Source organism: Podarcis gaigeae (assembly GCF_964106915.1).
Source record: "Podarcis gaigeae genome assembly, chromosome: 12".
Classification (NCBI taxonomy): Eukaryota; Metazoa; Chordata; class Lepidosauria; order Squamata; family Lacertidae; genus Podarcis; species Podarcis gaigeae.
In genome coordinates this window covers 27418566-27445554 of record NC_139688.1, presented here as the reverse complement: position 1 = coordinate 27445554, position 26989 = coordinate 27418566, and the positions used below count along the sequence as shown (strand labels likewise).

Sequence of the window (26989 nt, the reverse complement as noted above, 5' to 3'; positions counted from 1 at the left end):
AAGCTGCCGCTGAACTGCTTGCAAATCTTACTGCAAGAATACCAAGGCATATTTATCTTATATAAAATATTTAATTATGCATTTTTATACTTACTGTTTAATTGCTTTTCCCAAAAAGTTTGTGTATTATATTGATACATTTTACAATTGCCTAACGTTATAATACCACATGGCTCATCCTAAGGCAAAAACACTGGCTTATCTGCATCCATTTCAGCATTGCTTAAAATGTTAAGGATGCACTTAGGGTGTTTTATAACGTTAAGCGTGGGTATAAGAGGCTAGTATAGAAAACAAGATTTCTGTAATGGAAAAGGGTGCTTATCAATAAAGTACAGTACAGGGAATTATGTGTTAATTATGTGTTAATCAGATGCTCATGTTTGTTATATCACTGCTTTGATATAACAAACTGGATAAATAAAAAATTGTTTCTGTTATCAGCAAAAAGGTTTGTGGCAATATAAGTGCTTAGGAAAACAAAAAAGGAAGTTTCTCGCAAGAAACAGACTGAGTTTTATTTGCTGAGGGCATGATTGTTTGGGATAAAAGCATTGCTACATTTTTTGAATGAACAACAGAATGGCAGATGAGACTGAAACTAAGCACAACATGTTAGAGTTTTTAATGCCAAATAAAGCAAGAGAGCGTTTTCCAATGTTCACTAGAAACCTCAGTAAGAATGTCACCTCAGTGCTGTTACTGTGGAAAAGACAAGTCATGTTAAGATTTATTAAAGGTCTTACTAAAAATGCTAAGTTTGAGGGTATCTGGTGGCCTCTCTTTGTGTTTGTTACTCGATTAGAAGAGCTCCACTTTCACAGCTAGATTTTTTGAGACAGGACAGGACAGCGATTGCCCATGATTCTTGGTATATCTCATATAATACTTGTATGATATTTTACAATTTTAGTTTGCAGGTGTTTTCTCCAATAAGGTGTGTGGATGCTAGGTATTTGTAGCTCCACTGCATCATTTAATTTTCTCTTTTATTGTGTTATTCATTTTATAATTTTTCTTGTTCTATTTGTCCCTTTTCAGGTTTGTATCTGCTTTCTCTACTTATGTAACAAAATGAAATAAAGACATATTTGATAAAAAAAGAAGTCCTATTGAATTCAATGGGACTAGGATTTTTAGGAGTCGTTTTTATAATTATTATTGGGAATTATCGGGAACCAAGTATTATAGGATGAACTGGGAAAAGCAAGCAAGTTCATTTGCCTATAAGAAGCAAGCTATATTCTTGCAAGCATACTGCTGTTCAGCAACAATAGAAAAGGAAATATGCAGAAATGTGTGGATCTTACAAAAAAACCCAAACATCACACACTAGGTGTAGAAAACCTATCTAACTCAGGGATTTTCATACTTGAGGCAGGAACAGAGGCTGCAAAAGGAACAAAATGTAAAATTAACCTATTCAGATCAATCTGGTGTGGTTTTAAGTAGTATATTTATTTCTTCCCGGCGTGCTTTGCAGCTGATGACAAATTTTGTATAAAATTTAAACTAAAGAGATATACATCTCTGGTTAGATGCCTGTGTCTCACTACAAGTACAAGCCTGCACTCACATATATTTGCATTTCCCTGAAATGGAGGATGCTTAAATACATACAGCTAGGAGGAATGAAAAAGGGAGGGAAATTAAAAACAGTGTGCCAGCACCAGACCAATATAGATCATTACTGATCACTGGCCTTGATCAAAGAGCCAACTCAGAATGAGGAACTGAAAGGTATTTCGTGTTACAGAACTGGCATGGTTCCTCTAGGCCCATGAAAACTTTATTCATGTTTTAGTCCCTTGACAATGAGGAGGAGGAGTGTAGGACATTCCCTTAGAATAATAATAATAATAATAATAATAATAATAATAATAATAATAATAATAATAATAATTCTATCTATATCCCACCCTTCCCGGTTCAGAAACCAGGCTCTGGGCGGCTAACAACAAATTTAAAACACTTATTGATGCAACAAAAATAGCATAAAATATGGTATAAAACGTGAATAACGATAAATTCAGAATTGAAAAATCAATTTAGGGGGGAAATCCATCCAATAAACATTAGATGATCATGAGGGCTAGCTGGCTAAATTAGTCCTATTTGGGCCAGCATGGAGACCAGGGGAGAATTAGCTGTGGGATCCCAGAGCGGATAATCTTAATAAAAAGGGGGGGAAGGAAGGGGAATAAAAGATCAGGCTAAGTTCAAGTTGAAAGCCAATCGGAATAGCTCTGCAAAAGGAGGTTAAATCCTGCAGGGCCCTGGTCTCATGACACAGCATTCCACCAGGTCGGAGCCATCACTGAGAAGGCCCTGGCCCTGGTGGAGAATAATCTAACTTCCTTAGGGCCTGGGAGCTCTAAACTATGATTATTCATGGACCTTAAGGTCCTTTGTGGGGCATACCAGGAGCATGGAGCAAGATGCCTCTCCCATATCAAACAGGCTTAGATAGAATGCTTCTTTAGCTGAGACAGTTGTCACACTGTTTGCAGGGACACAGCTGAAGCAGAGCTAGAGGATTAGGATGTAAGCTACCTTGTATATCTACCACGATATATAAAATTAAATATATTTCCTTCTATTGTAAAGCAGCAAAAATAGAAAGCTCATCCAGACCTTGTAAACCTTGGTGCAGTTTGCAACAACATTAGGAAGCTAATCATGCAAAGTGAAATTCCATCTTAATTTCCATAATAATACACATTTTAATTAAAAGTGACAAAAAATTACCTCGGGGGATGCAAATCCTAAATATTCCCAATCCCATGTTCCACCAGCAAAGCTATAAATTAAACAGACTTTGTTAAAGAATACTAGAATAAATTGTGAACACCCCCCTCCAACAAACTGAGTACAAAAACGAATGTGTTCATTTGATCAGCTTCAAGGGCTGTCCTGTGCAACCTTTCTGGAATTTTACTTCAAGGGCAATGGTGTTAACATTTGTGTCCTTCCCTCAAAACCACCTCCTTTTTGTTAAGTGCAGCTGGAGCATCCTTTCTCAAAAGCCATGGGGAACTAGAACTTGCTAGTCCTTGTTACCGACAATGCTACTATATCCATGTAAAAAGATGACCTCAGTCCAGCTAGCAGATGTATAAATCTTTGCCTTGTTACAATTCTGGCCACAAGCACATGTCTGTGTCCTCACCACACCCCCACCGCTGCCCCTTTAAAACTGTTAGGTGGGAAGTGGGGAAGCATCAATAATAGATTTTTAAAAATGAATTCTGCAAAGCAAACCTACCAGGACTACCTGCACTACAACTTGAAGGCTAAGCAGAGGAGTTTTTAAGGCAGGCTTACCAAGCCGAGTGGCTGTCAGGTGAACCTCTTTGGCCATACAGATCTTTGTTATGATTAGGTTACCTGCGCCTTGGAGCTTCTGGAGAATCTGCAGGAGCAACTCCTCGGGCCACAGAGGCCAAGAACTCTTGCCTCTTCTGCTGTACAAGGCAGGCTGCACGGATGATTTTATGACGCGGAGTACGAAGGTAAGGCCTGTTCACTTTCTGAGCAAGATCCTCAGTGACCATCTCAAGATCTGTCTATATCAGAAAATAAATACTCATGTAAATTCTTTACAGGACAAGAAACCATAACTCTGGATACTTGCTGTGCATGTTATTTCCATGGAGACAAGAAAGAACAAACCAGGAAAAAGTGGGTTAATGGTGCCTAGTACAGGGTGGATCACATTGCATAGTTTTGGCTATTCTGATTCCTGAGGCTCTACCCTAGTTCTGCTCAAGCTGACTTGGACCAAGCTGGACTTGGAGCATAAAATGTTCAGCCTGAAAGAAAAAGTCTGAAGAAAAATAAAACTCCCTCTTTAGGGAGCATGGCTGGAATACAAGGATGTAAGGACTGGTGAGTTTTAACTGAATGAAAGATGACCCACTCACCTACCTGAGTCAGTGATGGAACTGGCTTCCTCCTGTATAACCCCTGGAAGGAACATTCATGGTAAATGCCCAATGTTCTGTTCTCTGGCTGGCATGCAGGAGTAAGCCAGGAAACAGTGGGACTTGCCTAAGCTGAACCAATTTGGGGAGAGAATTGCATACAGGTGGCTAACTCTAACAGGGTGGCAAAAAAAGAGCATTTGGGTTCTTGCCTGCAAAGAGGATTTCTATGCACGCAGAGAGGTGACCCCAAGTGGGACTTGACCACCACCTAGTGGTCAAAAGGAGAATTACTTCTCAAAAGAGAATCTTCAAAACTCCTTCAATTTTCTATTATGACAAGCCAAGGAAGTAGAAACAGAATAGAGGAGAATGACAGCCAACACTAACTAACAAGCAATAATACCATCTTCTAAATAAAAAATAACAGTAATGACTAAAAAGCTCAGGCAAACTGTACCATGAATGCAGAAAGCAGACTCAGGCAGCCCAAGCCATGATTGAAGGCTTCGACACATCATACTTGTTGGCAATGGCCACATGCCTTTTGTCTATCCAACTCAGTTACAGTGTTAATTAACACAGTGTTAATTAACACTCTGGTCTTGGGCAAAAAGTTCAGACATAAAGCAGCTGCCCTGGAAGTTGAAGGGGTGGGCATCAGGTCCAGAGCCACCACCAATTTACATCGGAGAAGCAGATAGTGAAAGTACTGAAAGAGATGGTAATAGTCAGGTTCCTCCACCTCACATTCCCTTCTCCATTCATCCTCATCCAGAATAAGATCAGAGATGACAGGGTCCTGCTTGGGTAGCCTGGGATGCTGTGAAGTAGTTCTGCCCTATCATGAGGGCTAGGAGAAAAAGTAGTTTTTCCCTCTGCAGCTGAGGCTGGCAGAGTGTAGGGGGGAAATGTAAAACTATTTTTGAACAGGACAGGCACACAAAGAAATTATTAAGAGCTAAACTAAAAGCCTGAACCAAATACAGAGTGGCAAAGGGTAGAACGGGAAGCAATTTGGTGAAGGCAAAATAAAAAACAGGATTCCAAAGCTGGGTGGCCCCTGTGAAGGGCCCTTCTCTTTTGAGCAGCAATTTTGCCTTCAACCACTAAGTGGACCTCAAGTGATAGCTACAGTCTCAGAGTATGCAATTGCAGCAATGTGTACTGCCCAAAGGGAGCCTCAATTTTTTAAGAGCTTTGTAAAGGAGAAGGCTGCCCTGGTCACCACCCTGACAATACACTAAAGTGGGTTGTTTTTGGGAAAAAAAGATCACTGAAGTAGCTCCCTATCAAGTGGAGCAAACCTGAAAGTAAATTGGGAAGAAGCTTTTGAGTTTTGCAGCATCTGCTCTAGGTGTCGTAAGCCAACAAGTCAGAATAGATCTCTGGCTTTCTTCCCAGTGGTAAGATCACGAACACAAACACACACAAACACACACACACACACACACACACAGAGGGAGAGAGAGAGAGAGAGAGAGAGAGAGAGAGAGAGAGAGAGAGAAGGGGGGAGAGCTGAAGTTCCAGAAGGGGTCCATAAAATTTTAATGCCTGCCAGACATCCTATCTATGCCATCTCTGCTCAGAAGAATGAGAGGAATTAGAGCAGGACATTTTTAGCACACATTACACTAAGACCAAATATTTTGTTGTTCATTGGTACACACTCTTACGACTTCTAAAATGGATAACAACAACATGACACACTAAAGGCACTTTTAAGGATCCTTGATTTCCATGGGAGAATAGAACATCTGCTTAATAGTACAATCCAATACATACCCACTCAAAACGAAACCCAAGTAAGTTCAATAAAACTTACTCCCAGGTAAGTATGCATAGCATTTCACCCTAACACTTCTTCACTGAAGCCAATAGGATACAGTACATATCTGCTTAATCTTTGAGTTGTGCTCTTAAGAATACAAATCTAGAGGAAGTTACAGGGAAGCAAGTAAGAATTACTAGAAAATATCAATTCAATATATACAACTAGTCAGCTGTAAAAAATTAAGCACAGAAGCCACTAACACAAGGGCCTCCTTTACCTGCATAAGTTCGAATATTTCTTTTTTTGTGCTTTTTGGCTCTAGAAAGAATCCATATGGGTAAGAACACTTCAGGATGCGACGAGTTTTGAGGAGTTCTTGTACTGCATCTTCAATGAATGTGGTATCTGGATAACCTCCTTCAGCTGCAAGAGAAATCCAGGCATTGCAAAGAGTATTTTGTTTCCCATTTGCTGATCTGAGGACTATTTCAGCAACAGCAGAACTTATTCTAAACAGAGTATAATGTTTTGTGCAAAATCAAAATTGTTTTTCACATCCTAATCTAGATTTCAGCAGAAAAAGCTCTACGTCCATTGTTTGACTGCATTCAGATTTCTGCATTCACAAGACGGCATAGTCACATTACTCCAAATTAAAAGAAATTCACATTGAAGTCCCACTGAAATTACAAAATACAAGCATGAGCACACAGAGAAGATGCACTCTATAAAGACCATTTCAAGCAAATGCAGGAAGGAAATTAGGGCTTCAGATGGAGTAAGATCAGGGGTAGGCAACCTAAGGCCCAGGGGCCGGATGCGGCCCAATTGCCTTCTCAATCCGGCTCACAGACGGTCCAGGAATCAGCGTGTTTTTACATGAGTAGAATGTGACCTTTTACTTAAAATGCATCTCTGGATTATTTGTGGAGCCTAGGAATTCATTCATTCCCCCCCCCCCCAAAAAAAATATAGTCTGGCCCACCACATGGTCTGAGGGACGGTGGACTGGCCCACAGCTGAAAAAGGTTGCTGATCCCTGGGTAAGATGCAGAAAGTTCTCTGAAGCTTCTGTGTTCCTGCCTTCAGTTGCTAGGGGCAGTTGCAGTCCCATGTGAGGACATCTTATACTCACAGGAGAAAAACCATGTCATATAGAACACCATCTACTAAAATCAGAACATGTGCAAGAGAAGAGACAGATCTGAATAGCCAAGGATGGAAAAGCTGGGTAGGAACTAATTCCCCAAGAGAAGAGATCCTACATGAAACTAAAGTTTCTTGTTGCTTTTCAGCATCAGCACAGATAAATGAAGAAAAGGAAGCAACAGATTGGTATCAGAGAGGAACTGTATGACAAGTAGATTGGGGAAGATACTAGCTGGTATTGCAGAAAATATATCTTTATTTAGATTAAAAGACATAAAGCACATGTCATATACTGCAATGTATTGTTTGTTCACCCATTAATCAAAGTAAATCAAGCCACACAAATGCTCAGTTCGATAAGGACAAAAGCAGTGGCCAGAAATAAATTGGATTTTGAAAGGCTTTGGTGTACACACATTATTCTGAGCACCCGAATGTATCACATAAACTCAGCACACTTACGTCCACTAAGAGCTCTACTCAGTTGTTCCATCTTTTCTTTGGCTGTTTTTAGAAGGCGCTGTTCTAACTAAAAGTAAGATAAAAATTTTAAAAGTGAAAAACACTGTTTTGAACTAATAAAGCTGGAAAATAATTTTATAGAACTATTTCCAACCGTACTTGGTAACTGAGCTCATGGTTCTTAAACCTTGTGTAATAGTGCATAAATCTATCAAGTTCTTGAAATCGTTTGTGTTTCTTTTCAGCCTAGAAAATAATTACGGGAAAGAAAGATAAAAAAAATTAACGACTTGCTAGTTTTATCTTAATGTAACATTTATGAGCAAAGGGAAATGGGCAATCAACCATTTAAAATGTGAATAATAGAGCTTTATTCACAAGCAACATAGTGATGAATACTGTATGAACAAATCAGCCAGCTGTAAATATACCTTAATACATCTCACAAGTCAAACTGCACTTTGGCGTTATTAAGTCAAACTCATAAGCCCGCTTTTTTCTGCCTTACGTTGTATCCTTTGGTGGGTAACATTCCACCCAGCCACTTTCCGCTGCTTTTCCTTGTGCCATTCTGAGGCAGCCCTCAGAAGTTTCACAGCAGGGGCATGCAAGGTATTGGTGAGGTGAAGATGCTGCTTTCTTGAAGAACATCAAGCTCTTGGGAGCCTGTTGAGCTACCAGCAGCCTTGCAGCTAGGTCACACCTGTACAGGGGCATCAAGTATGTACACTGGTGGCTCCACGTGGGAGTTGTATAAAGGACCACTGCAATATGCATTATCACAGTGGCTCTCAAAGATGGTTCCCTAACCAGGGAAATTGCAGTGGCCATGTACGCAGCTCTGTAGCGAGGCAATGGTAGATATATTTGCTGGCTTTGCATGTTGAACTACAAATCCTTATGCTACCAAGGCCATAATGGGATGGGAGCCAGAAAGTGTGAAGCAGACCTAAACATTTTTTTAAAAAACCCCAAAGGGTTCCAAACTTTAGGAAGCTTCTTAGGCATTTCCTGGTACAGTGATACCTTGGTTCTCAAACTTAACCCATTCCGGAGGTCCGTTCCAAAACCAAAGCGTTCCAAAACCAAAGTGTGCTTTCCCATAGAAAGTAATGCAAAATGGATTAATCCGTTCCAGACTTTTAAAAACAACTCCAAAAACAGCAATTTAACATGATTTTTACTATATAACGAAACCATTAATGGTTGATAGGAGCTTGTGCTCTACTTTAGAAAACAGGTACTCAAACAACTTGGAACCCAAAAACTGCAAATCCGGAAGTAAGTGTTGTGGTTTGCGAACTTTTTTCAGAAGCTGAACGTGCTCCGTTTTGAGTGTTATGCTTCTTTTTTCAGTCCCACACTTCCGTTTCGAGTGTTACGCTGAGGTCTGTCGGTTTTTGCTATTTATTTTGTGTTTTTGTTTTTGCAGTTTTTTTGTTTTGCTCTTGTGACTGTGTGGAACCCAGTTCAGCTTCTGATTGATTGATTGATTGATTGATTGATTGATTGTGTGACTGAAGTACATTGTTTATTGCTTTCATTTTATGGATCAATGGTCTCGTGTTAAATTGCTGTTTTAGGGTTGTCTTTAAAAGTCTGGAACAGATTAATCCATTTTGCATTACTTTCTATGAAAAAGTGCACCTTAGTTTTGAAACAGATTTCTGGAATGGATTAAGTTTGAGAACCAAGGTACCACTGTATATGTTTCTGGCAGCAAGCTCCAGTGAACACAATGCGATTTACCATTTTCTAAATAAGCATGCACAGGATTGCATTGTCTCCAAAGCACAGAGTAAATGACACCCTCTGCCTCTTGTGCAAATTTCAGACTCAGGGGAGAAGTGGAGATTATGTCCAACTTTATGCTGTGCTTCCAAGTCTTTCTGAAGCACAGTGTGAAGTTGGAGATGAGAAATGAATGCTAGAAGAGAGAGGTGTGACGGCCAAGGTGAACGTATTTTTGGACCCTACTCTGGTTAGCAGTGAAATACCTGAAGTTTAAAAATCAAATGAATTGCACAAATTAAAAAGCTTAAGAAGAAAGGCAAAGATAATTACCCTTCTGTATCTCCTCAGTATTTGTTAGCTTCTTACCTCTGCTGTCATTTCCTTGGACTGTTCCTCTACATGTTGAATGACTTCATAGCGAGTACATCTGTAATAACCTCCAGTGGAAGAACTATGCTTCTTCCATTCTTCAAGGCAAATCCAACAGAAGTCATATTTACACTTGAAAAGGAAAAAGAGAGCTAATTTCTTAAACCAATTCTGTTAAAAGATTTGAAAGGAGACCTAGAATGTTAAAAACAACAACAATTTGTGTTTTCATCAGTTATTCAAAGGGTCTATTGGCATTGATTTCTCCATGTCTGCTATTTACATAACAAAAAATGTGTGCGTTAACTGCATTCATACAATTAAAACTCCATGTCTAGCTTGACCCCAAGTGGAACATGATTCAGAGGATTATCTCAATGCAACCCCCATAGTTCTATGGTTAAGTGGCCTGCATACAGTTCTGTTAGTGCAGACTGCTGTTGCCAAAATCTTGACCAGTGCCAAATATTGGGATTATGCAACTACGTATGCAACAGTATCAGAGGCAGTGGATGCTTGTTGGTTTCCAAGTACAATTTTAGGTGCTAATCATTACAGGCATACCTCGTTTTGTTTCATTTCACTTTACTATGCTTTGCAGATATTGTTCATTATGAGGATGCAGTGTAGCTGCAGGCAGCCTGTCTGCTTCAAAGGGCTGCAGCTGGATTTTTCCCCTACTGCCCCTGCAGCTAGTGGGCCTGGCTTAAAAGACTACAGTATAGTGTAAACATAACTTTTATGTGTACTGGGAAATCGCTTTATTGTGATATTCGAACCTGCGGTATCTCTGAGGTATGCCTGCACTTTTAAAGCCCTATATACCTGAGTCCAGTATACTTAAAGGACTACCTCTCCTCTCAATTGAATCAGCCAGTTCTTTAAGATGATGAGAATCTCGTGCCTTCCATTGCCTTCAACATCCGAAGACATATCTTTTTCAACAGGTTTTCTGAATTTACTGCTGATTAGACTGCAATGCATTTTTTAAAAATTATGGCAGCTCTGGTTTATATGCTGTTTTAATGCTGTATGCTATTTTGCTATATTGCTGAATTTTAAATGATTATATAATTTTTAGATCTGTTTTTGTTAGCTACTTGAAACATCTCTGTTTGGAGAGGAAAGTGCATGATAGGAATTTAATAATGAAAGTTCGTAGCCAACTAAGTTTTACTGAGAGTAAAGGTAAAGGGTAAAGGGACCCCTGACCATTAGGTCCAGTCATGACCGACAGTTGTGGCGCTCATCTCGCTTTATTGGCCGAGGAGCCAGCATATAGCTTCTGGGTCATATGGCCAACATGACTAAGCCGCTTCTGGCGAACCAGAGCAGCGCACGGAAACACCTTTTACCTTCCTGCCAGAGCAGTACCTATTTATCTACTTGCACTTTGACATGCTTTTGAACTGCTAGGTTGGCAGGAGCAGGGACTGAGCAACGGGAGCTCACCCCGTCACGGGGATTCGAACCGCTGACCTTTTGATCGACAAGTCCTAGGCTCTGTGGTTTAACTCACAGTGCCACCCGCGTTACTGAGAGTAGGCCTACTTAAATTAACTTGGGTACATGAATTTCAGTGGGTCTACTCTGATTATGACTAACATGGGATACAACCCAAAATAGATAAATTGATACATCAGATAATGCTTCTTGTCAAAAAGAAGTGAGGGTGCTATGGATGTTACCTGTTAAAGAAAGTGAAGACTGCAAGAAAAACTACTTTCTCACACCATCAAGCAATCAACACAAAGGCAGTTCTTTTGATAAAGCAAAATACTGATCAGCAGGGAGGCTGGGAGAAGTAAGGGAAGCTCACAAGGTAAGAGCTGGAAGGTCCACCCCTTTCTGTGTGAGACAAGGTTTAAGATCTACCTTTGAGAGAAGACTTTGCATTTTCTTTTTCTCTTTATTAGATTAGATTGTTTTTATTGTGTTGTTTTATGAAAAAGCTTCAATAAAATTTCACGAGAAAAACAAACAAAATACTGATCACCAGAGTGGATATTGTGGACTTTTTAAGACATTGCATGAAGTAAACATTTCTACTTATATTTATATGAACTGTAGCATTATTTTGACTCTTTGCTTACTTTTGCACACTGCATATGATTGCAGCCTTCGTTCTTCTGAATTGGGGATTTGCAATTGGCACATGGTTTAGAATTTGTGAGTAACCATAAGCAGTTGGCAGCATCTTCATAAGCCTCACTAACGCCCACAACTGTGAAAAAGAAAAAATAACGTTAAGGTTTTGTACATGTAATAGTGTGTTAATAGCAAGTTCATCACTGCATTTTCTAAATTTTCCGAGTATGTAATTAGGCTATTTTTAAATACACTGTAACTCATCCTGAGCACTTATTATAGGGTGAAAAAGATTTTCAAATTTCTTCATAAACGAGTGTTATGGGACTGGTACTACAAATATCCACAACAAATGCTAAAAATAATGCACAGTCCAAAGGTTAGATGCACACACATTTTCACTGCAAGCTTTTGCAATATCTCTTTATAAGTTTGCCCACTAATTATAAACATGCTGTTATTTCCATAAAACATCCCACAAAATTAAAGCATACTAATCACTGCAACTCCCAGCAAGGAACAGTATATTTTGCAGATTAATAAGGAGTAATTGAAATGTTGCATTCCCCTTACATTTTATTTTTAAATTCCCTCAATTTCTTAGAAATTACTTGTACCCTAATCAACCAAGTCTACATCATGTTTATTTCATCATTATTATTAAACACCTGCCCTTTACCCTAAGGTCCCAGGGCAGATCACAACAATTTAAAATACAACATTAGAAACAGTTTATAATAAATTACAATCACAGGAATAGGTCAAGTGTCAGAAGTCAGAGTAAAGAATGTTGTTTGGTGTGACTATGGATTTTAAGTCTACATTCTCAAAAACTTAAACTCAATGCTCTCAGTTTTGAAGCTCAGCTTTCCCAAAGATGGAAATGTACAACTAAACACCACAGGGAACTCTGTCCAACCTGTTAAAATTCAGTTCAAATTCTTTGCTGATTACCTGTGCATTATTAATGCCATTTCATTTTAGGCAGGTTTGAGAAACTACAATTTGTCTGCATCACTTACATAATCTGACTTAGGAGACAGACTATGGGTCTATCTAGCTCACCATTTCCCATGCAAACGAGCAATGGCTCTCCAGAGTTTCAGACTGGGTTTTCTCCCAGTCCTACCTGGGGATAACAGAGATTGAACCTCAGACCTTCTGCACACAAAGCAGTTGTGCTACCACTAAGCTATAACCCTTACTCTTGTCCACACTCCCCTTAGGAGGCCAAGCTGCCCATTGTGCAAATCATAATTTAATATACTGTAATAAATAATAACACAGAATTTCTACAAATTAACAAAAATACCATAATGGCCATTCTTACGCTCTTCCGGTTTCATTTCTGTTATCTTCTGCAGCCAGTTCTTCCATGTTTCACAGTCACAGGGTTCATGTGCTTCACCTAAACACTCCCTGAAAAATTGATCCAAGGCTTAATAAGCTGAAGATTAAACTCCCTCTTTTATTATTATTATTATTATTATTATTATTATTATTTACTGTGGATTCAAGAATACTAGTTCTTAATTCAGGAAGAGGAAAAATCAGATAATATGTTTTGCTAACATGACTAGGTATTCCAAAGCTGATAGCAATACAGAAGAACAAATCAGAAACAATACCCCAAGCCATAAATGACATAAAATATATAAACCTCAATAACTTGCAGTAGAATTTAGGTGCATAATTGCAAAGTGCACTTTGAAGTCTCCCTTATGTAATTTAAACTGTTGATTGTAGTTATGATTCGATTTAGCAATCCACTAAGTCTTGAGTTGAGTATTGATTTATATTAACAGTACTCTCTTCTGTCTCTTTCTCTCTCACACAGAGTTGCATTCTTTTATGAATACAGACCAAACCACTATGAATCAGGATTCTCAAGTCCTGCTCAAGGCTTTCTGAGTCATGTGTATGTGTAGAACAACATTACTATTTATGTTTACCTTTTCCTCAAACACTTCATAGTGGCAGAATGTGAGGATCTCTCATGCAGCATTCTGTCATTTTTAATTTCTTAGACGCTTTAGAGATCCATGCAGAGCTGAAGGAAGACAGCAGTCAGTCTCCTTCCAGACTCCAGATGGCACAGGAAGATGTACTTAAAAGTAGGCTAGTGACTCAGACATTTTAGGGCTGCAAGTGCTGGGAGGAGAGGCATTGCACTGGTCAGAAATAGGCATTTTGACTCAATCTCGCTTTGACACTAGGCCACACTATATCAGATGGGAGGCTGTCCCTAGAATATGACCATGTGTACTGCCTAACAGCAAATTTCAAGCTGGACAAGAGATGGAGGGTTTTTTGAAAGGGCTCTGGCATTAATATTGCAATAACATTATAAATCGTTGAAGTGCTTTATAAAGATAAAAGAATATCTGTCACAACCTTTAACAGCTTAAAAAGGAAGTGTCTTCTGTAACTAGGGTAAATGTCACTTAATTAAGCACTATTTTCTGACTGAGAACATGCATTTGTCAAAAATAGGGACAGTCACTGAATATATCATCTGTACTCCACCTGCCCTTTAATTGAATAGGGACTAATATCAGGAACTGAGATTTCTACAGAGGACAACCCCATGAGCTTATTTCATTATTGTTTCTAGTTTTCAAAGAAGCAATCAAATTTCTGGAGCAGAAGATGCATCGTTTCCAGATGGTGCCTGGGTGTAGATGTGTCAATATGATTTCCAGATTGGTCACGACTCGCTCTTTTTTACGGGAAATACAGCAAAATAGCTTCAGACATCTGCCACACATCCAACATATAAAAAACAGAACAACTAAAAATAGCATCATTTCAGAATTATAGGTTTATGGAGGAGCCTGATATAGTGCAGGATACAAGGAATTTTCTCTAGATCTAATGATGAAGAATCTTCTAAAATGCTTTTTGTTAAGTGAAACGCCACAAATGCCAGAGCGAAAAGAAAAAAAAATGTAGAAAGGAAAATATAACATTCTGTCACATTAGAAATAAAAAAAAGCAGCTTTGGGTGCTCCTTCACCTCTGAATTTATATTAGAATAGAAGTCTACATATAAATATATATCTCATATACGCAGAGAAAAAAATTATCCACACGCCGCCCCGAAAAAGCAGGGCTATGTATACTTAGCTCACCCTGAGAGGATCAATTTGCTTATATTCCATTATTATTTAACTGAACTATACTCTTTTTGCAAAAGATTTATACCCCCAATCAATGTAATCATGAATTTTAAAAGAGCAAAAAGTGTTTTTGAGCAGATAAAATGCTTATTGGTTTAAGAGTCTGAATATGAAGAGGGAAATGAAAAATTCAGAATAGGATTTCACAATGTGAGCACAAAGATCTATATGAAACCAAAGATGAATTTCCCACAAATGGTAATTATTTTAATGCTCGTACATGGACTGTACGGCACTGTTTCAATTTTTTTTAAAAATCAGCAATCATGTTTAAATCATGTAAAAGAAAGCATTACTAACCAGCAGAAGAGATGCCCTTTTCCACAGTCCACAGCGGGGGCTCTTAGCAGTGGGAAACTAAGTGCTTCTGAACCTGTTGTATTTGACCCTTGCCTTGTTAGCCTGACCGCTCTCTCACAAGCTGGTGTAGGACACCATTTAATAGAAGGATTATTTTCAACAAAGGCCTGAAAACAAAAGGAGATAGAAATTAGTTGCCATTTTCGATCAGGACCTTCTAACTGATACAAAGCTCAATCTGAAGGTGTAAAACTCTGCAGTTTAGAACAGGTGTAGGCCTTAAAATAGCTATAAAAGATAATCATTTTATCCATTATACAATTTTAGTTATTTGCTATAGCAACATGTAAAGCTCAGCCAAAGAACTCCATTTGGAACATTTATGTATTTTTTATGCAAGAGCTTACAAAGCTCGATCCGGCACAATCTACAAATTAATAAGGAATGTCTGAAAGGCAGAGAGCGAGGTCTTGGGGCGGGAGGAAAAGATTCCTGTTCCCACCTACTTTTCTCACCCCCCCCCCACCTCCAAATAGGAAATTAGTAGAGCATTAAGTTACAGACACTGGTGCACTGTGAGGGCCTAACTCTTCCTAGTAAGATTGTAATATGTAGACTTGGGGAATAAATGTCGATATGGAGAGCAATATAACTACCGTATTTTTCGCCCGATAGGACACACTTTTTCCCCTCCAAAAATGAAGGGGAAATGTGTGTGTGTCCTATGGGAATGCAGGCTTTCGCTGAAGCCTGGAGAGCGAGAGGGGTCGCGCCGGGCTCTGAAGGGTCATGCAGAGCTGCCTGCGCTCCCGGGCGTCGCTCAGCTCTGCGAAGTCGTGCCGGGCTCCGAAAGGTCGAGCAGAGCTGCCTGTGCTCCCAGGCGTCGCTCAGCTCTGCGCGACCCTACGGAGCCCGGCGCGAAGCTGCGCCGGGCTCCGAAGGGTCGCGAAGAGCTGCCTACATTCTGAAGCCTGGGGCGCGCTGAAGAGCGCGCCCAGGCTTCATGCAGCTCTCCGCAAGCCTGGGGAGACGGCGCGGCTCCCTCGGCTTGCGGATAGCAGGCTGTTCTGGGGGCTGGGGAAGCTCGGGCTTCCCCCGCGCCTGGGGGGGAAATAATTTTTTCCCTTTATTTCCCCCCCATAAAAACTAGGTGCGTCCTATGGGGCGGTGCGTCTAATGTGGCGAAAAATACGGTATATCTCAATTGGGGCTGAATACTAATGGGAAAACTACTTGTAGTACTTAGATGCAATCTGACTGAAGTGTCAGATATGGTGGGTTGAAAAAATCACAAACTGTTTAACCATATGAGGAGCCACAATTGGTACATTTAAGAGGTGTGTTGACTCATGAAAAAGGTTTGCAATAGTTCATACTTTTTTCTTTCTTTCTTTTTACTGGGTCAGGATCTTTTTGGCTTGAATAAAGATAGTGGCTAAGTGAAAGTGTGACCTTTCCCCCATTAAGCTACCATCACTTTGGGCAACAGCTATCAGGAAAACATTTGTTATAATTTGTATTTAACAAAACAAAAAACAAATCATAATATTTCTTGAAATAGTTGTCTATAATACTAGATGCATTTCTTTCTAAGAGTATTTTTAATGACATCAGAATAATCAGCTCAGACGGATACTTTAGACACATGCCACTGGCAATTTACCTTAATGTCAAATTGTAGGTAGCGTTTATCCATCTCCTTGGAAACCACACTTTCGATGATCTCCACTGGAACAAGCTGGAAGCAATCATACGCTGGGCAAAATATATTGTGGGCTTCACCCTCTTGAATCTTCATATTCAAAAATCTGTTAAAATGTTCATCAGGTTTGAGCAGGAAATATTAACTCCACCAAAATTAGGGAGCAAAAATCAACCTATTAATGCCTAAACCTCGCAGGTAAGTAAAGAGAGATTCTGACAACCTTACAAGCTCTGCAAGGTATTCGGGAAGGCTCTGAGTCAGCATCTCACAGAGCATTCTGCAATACTGAACAGAACAGGGAAGCCTCTGAGCATGTGGGCACACAGTGGAGTATCAAAAGGAATGATCTAAAATATATTGAAAGGGTTTAGCAGCCCTTTACTGATTTGTGTGGGGTGCATAGCATGAGTCAAAAAGTACCATATCACATTAAGAAGTGGAACATTTTGGTCAGCGAAAGCTGACAGAAAGAACTGTGTGTCTGCAATTTTTGTCTCAAGGAAAAACTAGAATAGAAACTGACTTAGTAGCTGTGATAATCTCCCCATGCTAAGGTGGATAGGGTTTCTGTCCAAAGAAACTCTCTCCCACATGCATGATGGAACTGCATTATGTTTAACTTTAATAATACAAGACAACAGCATCTCATGGCCAGATCACTTTATGTCCAGATTTTCTCCTTAGGCTTCTTTTCTCAGCTAAGTCAGACTTTATAAGGGACAGTCAACTCCTTAGGATCCTTTGGATTACAGAAACAGAACTGGTCCTGCAAGGGCTGCAAAATGTCCCATAAAGTGGTTCTGAGGCACATCACAAAATCATAGAATTGTTGGGTTGGAACAAACATCATCATAGTAAATACTGTGACTTCCACATTCCCCACTTCATGCCCAGTGGCTTTAATATTTCATAAGCTTCAAGTCTACTTCAGGCTCATACTAGAGCAAAGACAGAAGACACACAATCTTTACTTAATTTTTTAAAAATGTTTCCATTGTGGGGCAATTTTTAACGACAGCCAGCATCTAAAATGGAAATTAAATTGTCTTTGGAATAGAATCCTAGGGACATGAACAAACCAACATTAAAAATAAATCAAGACATATTACTATTAGTTTACTAAGTAGGATAATCGCCCCCCCCCCCAGGAGAGACAATTTTTATATAAAGATGCCTAAATATATACTTACGCTTCCCAGCATGCTCTACAGAACTCATGTCCACAAGGCATATCCACTGGGTCTTCAAATACAGAAATGTTACACATGCAAATTTCACACTGTAGATAAAAGAATAAAATTATTTTAAAAAATATTTCAAATACTATATAATAGGGATTAACCTGTAGCCTGTACAGCCTTCTTTTTTTTAAAAAAAATAAAACTTAAACAGTATGTTTTAGAAAAGTGTTTTGTGTTTTTTTTTTAAGTTAATTGATCACTTGAGTGGGCCCGTTGTGATGCCAAGATGCCAAGTTGGACAATTGTCAACATAACAAAAATATCCATTGGTTAGTCACTTACACCTCATATTTGTTCAGAAATAAAGCACTACTTGGAAATCATGTAATTAAGGCAGATTAATCCAAACCTAGATGTCTGGGAGTAAAATTACACCTGCAGTGAATTTTTTGTTGCAGACCTTACTCAGAAAAAGACCTGCAACATGGTCTTTGAATCTAGAATACTGTCACCCAAAAAGCAATAAACAATGTCCTCAAATTTCAATCACTTACCATTTATATTTTTATTTCTGTGCACAGAAAGTGCCTGGAATGAAAAAAGAATCTCAGGACTACCAACTGAATTGTGCATGTGGAGTTTTTTTTGTCTTCAGAGTCCAGGTAATGTACAGGGACAAACAAAATTTGATCCTGTGATATAAGTGTCCCATCCCCCCTCAGATTTGAGAAAGGTGTGTAGGGGGCAATATCACAAAATTGCTTTTGTTACTATAAGCAATAGAAGTATTCCATACTGCAAAAAAGTAACTTGACACCTTGTTTTCTTATAATGTTCAGCTGGTGGCCGAGTTTCTCTGCTATGCAATATCACAATCTACAGCACCACAGATCAGGAATGGGAACCTCATGCCCAGGGGCCCAACACAGTCCTCCAGAACTCTCTATTGGCTCTCAAGTTTCTCACCAAGTCACACACTCTCCTAATAGATACCTCTTCTTCACACGCCACATCTCCCACAAACATTGTTTTCCACCCTCATTGTGTGTTATTGCCTTGCTAGAATGTAAATTAACTTTCCTGCTCCACCCACTTCTGCCTTTGGCCCTGCCCACCACTGGCATGTTGGTCTCAGGCCTTGCCACAGAATGGTCCCATCATTTTCTCAATCAAACTGATTAAGAGAAGCAAACTTCTTTGCCATTCTTCTGAAACAACCCAAATGGATTTTATTATCCCCAAATACACTAGAATTTAGCATGTGGAAGGGAAATGTTCCCCAAACAATTTGTGTTATGTTACTGCTAATTTACCCCCAGCTGAAGAGATACACACACACACACAGTGGCATGAAAGGACAGCATATAAATGTTCCTATAAATGCAAAGATGTGTTTAGCATTGCTCTCGTGAGCTGATTCATATATAGAGTTGCTATTTTTCACCTCCACAAATCAGACAGCATCTGTGTCACCCTCTAAATGCCCTCTTTTCCTGTTCTCCAGCTCTCTTTATTCAACTAGAGTTGAAGCTCTGGGGCTGGCTGGAAGTTGGAGGATACTGGCATCAGCTGCTGGTAAGGGAGGCTGAGCAACCTAAAGAAAGTTCCGCTGTGCCTCTGTTTTCTTTGAAGCGTCCTTCACCCTCACTGAAGTCTTTTTGGGGCTCTGTGGAGGGTCTCCTCTTGAGCCACAAGGGCTCTCCAGCTCTTTCCCACCATTTCTTGGTTCAAATCTATTTATTTCCTGACACCACACATATAAGCAGCCGCACACGAGTCAATCACAGGTTGGGGGGCAGGAATCTGTATTAAATATGCAGATAATGATGTCTGATTTGTGAAGGTGAGAAATAGCAACTCTATATGAATCATTCTTTTACAAGTCAGCTCACGCGAGCAATATTAAACACATCTTTTATTTATAGGAACGTTTATAGGCTGCCCTTTTGTGCCCCTGTAAAAATATATATAAATAGCATCAGTTGGAGAAGCTGATAATTACTGGAAACATAGTAGGTGTGGAGCGATAATTTAAGCCTTTCCTGCCACTGCTGTACTGAGGAAAATCCCTATTGGGCGGGAAGGGGGGGGTGTCAGTTCCTTCATTGACATCAATGGGTAATTTCCTCCAAAGCATACACCAGTTTCAGAGGGATTTCCCCCCCTCAGGTCCACATCAGGGGAGAAAGGGTTAAATTATCCCTGCATGCCTGCTTTGTTCCCAGGAATTATCACCTCTCACATAAAATGCAAGGACAAATATAATATCGCATTTAGTTTGGTCCTCAGTTTAACACAAAGGATAACATTTGCCAACAACTTCTCCTAACTTTTCCTCCCATTTCAGTAGGGGTGGTACAAAACCTTCACTGTACATTAATAATAGCGATACAGAACATATATGCTATAACACACACACATACAATAAAATCCTTGTGGTGCCTCATTTAAATAATTAGGTTAAAATCAGATAAATGACAATCTAACTATGACAACAAAGTAAATATTGAAACAACGTAGTCTACTCTTTTCTTTTTTAAAAAAAGAAGTATCTTGATCATTGCGCACAAATCTGTTCCAGTTGCAGTTACTGCTGTAGAATCTTTAAAAAAGAGAGACTGTTTTTCAAAAGAGCTTTTCCAATAATTATAAAAGACCTTTCGTATATTAAAGCTGTGTTGATCTTATAGACTGGTGCAAACAAACCTACATAGTGAGGTTCCGTATAATCTATCTGGGTATTAGTGGGTTGACCTTTAAAATGCAGACAAAGAGAATGTTGTTTCCTAAGTTGGGGAAAATGACAGGAAGCAGGGCAGAGAGAGTTTAAGAATGCTTAAGAAACAAAATATAACAGAAGTGAAAAATCTAGAAATTTTCACACAACACACTGCCGCAATTTCAATTTTCCAATACACACTTTATATAATTTCATGCAATCTGAGCTACAAAATGCACAATAACTTAACAACTGCAATTTCTTACACAAACTGTCATCTCTCAACCATCTTACAGTGGTTCCACCAGAGATGGAACAAAATCCTTTACACTGTCATTCACATAGATGTGGAGAGCACAAAAAGACAGTTAATCCAATGTCGTTTTAAAATTGCTAAATGAAGATTTCCTTTCTGGCACCTCTCTCTTTCCCTCTCTTCACAGTACAGGCTGGGATCCAAGGCACAACAATACTGTTTCTGCATGTCTAATAGAGGTTTGAGGAGCTTCTATTTCTCAAACAGCACCCGTCATGCAATGTTGCAAACCATATTTGAAACTAATGCATTTTTTAAAAGTTTCTGATATGGCAAGGAAATTGCAGTTCAAAGGAAAGATGTTTAAGAAAGACATATGTAAGCTCTTGGGAGTGCTTAATAGCTCTTTGGATCATAGCCATACTCTTACTGATGGCAATAATTGAGTACATTTTTAAATTGTTTTAAACTGAGTATGTTGAGTGATACACTATACATAGCAAAAGTAGGCTTTCATAGGATACCTTTGTGCATATGTTTACTCAAGTATTGGTCAGTTGGTTTTTTTTGCCTAGTATTATTATTATCTAATGGAATTCCACACTTATGGGAAGGAGAAGGCTTTGCCTCTAGCATTAAGAACAGAGGGCCATAAAATCACTTGAAAAGGGACTGACTCCTTGGCTTGCCAAGCTGCTGTAATGGTCATCGGGAAACTAATGCTGCCACCAAAGGAGAAGGTGGGACTTAATGCTAAAAAGGCAAACCGTATGTGGAGAAGGTTGATAGCAACCTAGTTCTGGACAAAGTGGAATGGAAATTTCTACCACCAATAAGGAGTCATCTTGCTTCACAGTGTGAGCACAATACCCGTCAGACTACCTGAAAACACAAATCAGTAGGAAAAGCTTTTTTTCTCTTGTAGACAAGAGTGGCAAAATACCAAATTTAACAAAACATATTCAGGAAAATCAACATCTGATTCTTTTATATGCTGGAAAAATCATATAGCTGAAAAATCAGTAACAGATTTTTTGCAGTCCAGAAATGTTGCAGGAGTGCAACTTTTAAACTTCCAACCAATTTCTTTATAACAATTATTCACACAAAATATATTCTTGTTCCAGAAGCAGTAAGTTATCACTAGAATTAAACATTTTTTAGCGATGCACACACACACTCCCACACCAGTATAGATCACCCTTCATACCATAGTTGTCTCAATGTCCCCTGGCGAGAGGCTGATTTCATCTGGGGAGGTGATAGAAGAGCGAGTTGTCCGAGGAGTCCTTGGTGAAGGAAGTGTGTCCCAGGCATTATACCCACTAGGAGGTGGAGTTGGCATCTGAACACCTGAACGTTGGCAGCAGTTCTCAGGATTAGACATCCAAGCTTCAAGTAACTTCTCCCTGTCCCAGTCTTAAAATAAAACCAGAAAGTGTTAAAAAGGAACATGGAAATGATTTGGTGATGATGTGTCTGCTTATGATTATATTTATGATTAAAATCACTGCAGAATAGAGGTAGCCAACTTGTGGCCATCCAGAGGCTGTTGATCCCATCATTCCTGGCCAAGGTTCCTGACAGTCTATCCGTTTTCATTTATAGTACACTATTCTTTTTATTACGAAAGCACATATTGACATATAGGAAATGTTAATACATTTGGTCAAGATTTGTTATTAAAATTGGCTGAATGTTATATAGTTTCCTGATTACCATGGGCTCGCAGCAGAGCTTCTGCAGTAAACAATGGAGCCTGAAGCATGTCAGCAGATTCTACTATCAGCATATCTTTGAGCCTTCGCAGGTCCTGAGGTCTTAGTCCTTCATACGGCTGTGAAAGGAAACAGAAAAGCAAAGTAGCAGTAGAAATAAGTCTTTAATTTAGAAAGTGGCACCTTTCCTATTGACAGCGGTGGGCCCCTGGCTGTTCTTGTAATATTCTAGAGTGTGTATTGGCTTCTTATAACTCTCGGGGCAATCTTATTTTGCTTATTTTGACAAAACCCTAAATCACATCAGCCCATGTATATATTAAAGAACACTTTCCTTACACATTGTCTCAACAGTCAACCAAGAATTGCTTCACAGGATGGGATCAGAATGGCGGAGGGAAGGTTCTGTCACATTAGCACATGCATAGACTACATTTAATGCTAACCAGGTTCCCACTTAACAAGGGTATGTATTAGTCTTTTATAAACTAAAAAAAAAAAAAATTGCCCAAGTTAGCTATGCAATTTGAATGAGACACAGAGAGATGCACAACTTTGTTACTGAAATAAATAGGATTTTACAGTGCTTCTATTGGGTTTAGTTACATCTTAAATTTGATACTCGTATATAAAAAAGCATAGGGTCTGTTTTTAAAAGTTATCCTCCCTGGATTTTTCATTGGGAAAAAATGGAACTGAGTTTTTGATTTCTGTGCTCTTTTCCAATCATTATGTGATAAAGTAGACAACTGAACAGGAGATCGTGCAGTTATTTGGATGCAAGACCTCCTCCAACTGTGAAAAATCGAATAATCTTCGAACTTCGAATACTGCAGGATCTCATGTTCAGTCATTCCTTTTTGTCATGATGAAGGAAGCAGGATGGAGGAAGCTATCAGTTCAATCTCCAGGTAAGGCAAAACGAAAATGGAGTTGGGAGGGAAAGGCAGTACATAGTTTGAAGTGAAAGCAAAAAAGGTTTCCCAGTCCCTTACACTAGAAATCCAGCCTGTCCAGAAAGCCATTACAGATGTCAGAAAGTACTGCCTGACCTGCTCCAACCTACTAGTATAAAGAGGCTTTTTGCTGATATGATTGATTTGAATGAAGTTTCCTAAACTGCAAAGAACTGAGTTGTGGCTCACAGACTGATAAACCCTTCGGTTTGTTAGTTTAAGGCTGGAGATGAAGTTTGAAGGTTTATAAGCCATTAACTTCTGAAAGCCTATTATCTCTTCTAATTTTCTGGATCAAACAACATAAACCTTCCAACAGCTTTTTTGCCTCAATGAAGCTGAGAAATTTTCAATAGTATCTCTTCCTACATAGGTGTTCTACAGCTGTTTCAAACTGTTTAAACAATTTTAAAGGTGTAAAGCACATGCTTGGTATACAGAAGGTATCAGGTTCAATCTCTGCATCTCCAGCTTAAAAAAATATGAAGTGCCAGGTGCTGTAAAAGAGCTCTGCTGTACAAATAAGCTATTGCTAATCAGAGCAGACAATACTAGCCCAAATGGAAGAATAAAAAAGGAGCTGGTAAAAAGTAGCTCCCTATATTCTTGACAATACCCATCCCTATAAATAGGAACAACTCAAGAGCTTTAGATAAAAACTCCTTTGATATATTAGTCCTTTTCCCAAGTATGCAAATCTCCAGTCAGAGTAACCAATTACTAATTTTATTTTACCTCTCTTTTGTCCAAAGCAGCATATTCTGCTTCAATGCTTTCAGCTTCAGGATCTCGTGAGAACACCATCTGGGATTCTAGATTGAGTGCCAATTCTTTATGGTGTTGCTTCTCTGCACAGTCACATGGAGTATCTTTATTTTCATTTTCAGCAAACAAGTCTCCACCATGTTTTACCAGAAGCTGCAAGTTAATGCAAACCATTTTAAGAGCTAATTTGAATACAGATCCTTGGAAATTCTTTTTCAGTCGAAATTTGTCGCCAACGATTTATGCAGAATGGAAGAATGCTGAACAAAGAGAACTAAACCAGACATGTGAACCCAGGGAAGATTATAGGTTGCATCCAACAAAGTACAACTCAGAGTAGATCCACTGAAATAACTGAAACTAGGTTTGTTATGTCCATTAATTTTAATGGGTCTACTCAGAGTATAACTTTGGCTAAGATCCTTTTCAGAAGAAATATAGACACCCCTCAGAATAAAGGAAGGTTCGTAGTGAGATTGTTATCCTTTAGCGAACACTTAAAGTTTAGAAATATTTGAAAAGATCAACAAGTAATACTAAAAATTCCACAATATAAATACTAGGTTAATGTTCCACCATTAGACATGTTTTTACTCATTCACAAAGACAAGCATATTGAAACAACAATTGATTGCTGATACACACACACAAAAACCCTTTTGAATGGCAACTCTGCACATGGCATCAGAGTTTAGAATTAGATCACTGAACCTCCAAGATTTCATGCGCATTATTCCCCCCCCCCCCCAGTAATTTTCAGATATGGGGCATCTGTGTGTATTTTCCTGTCTTAGGCAATAATGGCAATTTCCCCAAATTCCGTTCCTATCGCACACATGAACATTAGTCCCTTTCCTGCTCTCTTTTCAAGCTGTTCACTTTGGGGAGGGAATCACAGAGAATATTCTATAAAGAAACTGGGGCATGGTGCACATAAGTACCAGACTATCTGAGAAAAGTCTATGAATATTGACAGCATGTTAAAGTAAAGGTAAAGGTAAAGGTACCCCTGCCCGTACGGGCCAGTCTTGACAGACTCTGGGGTTGTGCGCCCATCTCACTTAAGAGGCCAGGGGCCAGCGCTGTCCGGAGACACTTCCGGGTCACGTGGCCAGCGTGACATCGCTGCTCTGGCGAGCCAGAGCCGCACACGGAAACGCCGTTTACCTTCCCGCTGGTAAGCGGTCCCTACTTATCTACTTGCACCCGGAGGTGCTTTCGAACTGCTAGGTTGGCAGGCGCTGGGACCGAGCAGCGGGAGCGCACCCCGCCGCAGGGATTCAAACCGCCGACCTTTCGATCGGCAAGTCCTAGGCGCTGAGGCTTTAACCCACAGCGCCACCTGCGTCCCTGAATTATGGGTTGTTATTTGTTATTACTCCTAGCCATATGGGAGGAAGGGGACCTATTGGAGACAGAGGTTCATGTACACATATATAAAAACATAGTAAAACATTAAACCTTAAAAAGCCCTATACAGGGCTGTTTTCAGATGTTTTCTAAAATATATATAATTACTGTGTGTATTTTCCTGACAGCATGTTACTGTGTTCTAATCCTTGAATAGCTCTTTGCTGTTTCTCCACTAATTGTAATGTGCCTGTTTTTATTGGAGAGGAAGGGTAAGTATAAATACATGTTTTCAAAATCATGAAGGTTTGATTGTCAAGTGAAAAATGAGACATTTTTGAAATCTTCTAGAATTAGCATATTGATAAATAGTTCTTTGTATGCATAATTTATTTCTATTGCAGTCAGATTAGCCCCTTCAAAGCAGACCTGCATTTTACTAATGTTTGGCCAACATTCTCAAGCTGGGTTGATTTCTTACATTCCTCAAGTCAAGTACAGAGTTTTATGTAGTGGATAAGTATTACAATTCCTTTCCACCCAAAACACAGAAAACGTCTAATGTGAATTAGTTGGCTGGTTCATACAAAATGCTAAACCATATTTTGTATTATGTGCATGAGCCTGAATGATGCCTTATGCCTGAGTACTCTCTTGTCTTGCCACATAGTTAGAAGGACGAAATCAGGATTCATATCTGCATTCCCAGATTTTTGTCATTTCATTATATACAAACAAGAAATTTTGCTTTAAAATAAATTATAGTGTGTTAAGCAAGTCACCTTCACAATCCATGGTTTGAAGTTGGCTTGTCGGAAATTAGCTATAATATTTTAAACCACAAGTCAAGTTTTGGAAAGTGAAACTGAATTATGGGTTGTTATTTGTTATTACTCCTAGCCATATGGGAGGAAGGGGACCTATTGGAGACAGAGGTTCATGTACACATATATAAAAACATAGTAAAACATTAAACCTTAAAAAGCCCTATACAGGGCTGTTTTCAGATGTTTTCTAAAATATATATAATTACTCATCTCTTTGACATCTGATGGGAGGGCATTCCACAGGGCAGGTGCCACTACCGATTAGGCACTCTGCCTGGTTCGCTGTAGCTTTACTTCTCGCAGTGTGGGAACTACCAGAAGGCCCTCGGTGCTGGATCTCAGCTGTATCCTAGTTCAGCATTATAGGCAAACTAGGCCAGCCACTCCAGATGAATGAATTCTGATTCTAATTGCAAGGAGGCTTGGCTCATGCAATTCCCTTTTTTTCATATTTTATTTTCAATTTTCAATAATTTAACAATTTAACATCCAAATTACTTACTTATTCATCCCTTCTAGACCTCCCCCCACCCC

At 39.3% G+C, this 26989-nt stretch overlaps 1 protein-coding gene across 9 annotated transcripts in view; it reads right to left on the bottom strand.

The window, feature by feature from the left end:
* The window catches only part of ANKIB1 (ankyrin repeat and IBR domain containing 1), a 49717-nt gene that overhangs the window by 4652 nt on the left and 18076 nt on the right, over positions 1 to 26989 (bottom strand). For 5 of the 9 annotated variants that reach the window (XM_083704673.1, XM_083704678.1, XM_083704676.1 and 2 more), the window contains exons 4-17: positions 24249 to 24431; positions 22559 to 22676; positions 22050 to 22258; positions 17874 to 17962; positions 16642 to 16786; positions 14979 to 15145; positions 12812 to 12918; positions 11505 to 11635; positions 9409 to 9543; positions 7468 to 7554; positions 7309 to 7375; positions 5975 to 6120; positions 3388 to 3566; positions 2749 to 2800 (exon numbers count right to left, since the gene is read on the bottom strand). In XM_083704673.1, coding sequence (XP_083560799.1) covers positions 2749 to 2800; positions 3388 to 3566; positions 5975 to 6120; positions 7309 to 7375; positions 7468 to 7554; positions 9409 to 9543; positions 11505 to 11635; positions 12812 to 12918; positions 14979 to 15145; positions 16642 to 16786; positions 17874 to 17962; positions 22050 to 22258; positions 22559 to 22676; positions 24249 to 24431 — 1815 coding nt within the window. The remainder of the gene's footprint in view (positions 1 to 2748; positions 2801 to 3387; positions 3567 to 5974; positions 6121 to 7308; positions 7376 to 7467; positions 7555 to 9408; positions 9544 to 11504; positions 11636 to 12811; positions 12919 to 14978; positions 15146 to 16641; positions 16787 to 17873; positions 17963 to 22049; positions 22259 to 22558; positions 22677 to 24248; positions 24432 to 26989) is intronic. The other 4 variants (XM_083704675.1, XM_083704679.1, XM_083704677.1 and 1 more) reach the window with 1 other exon arrangement.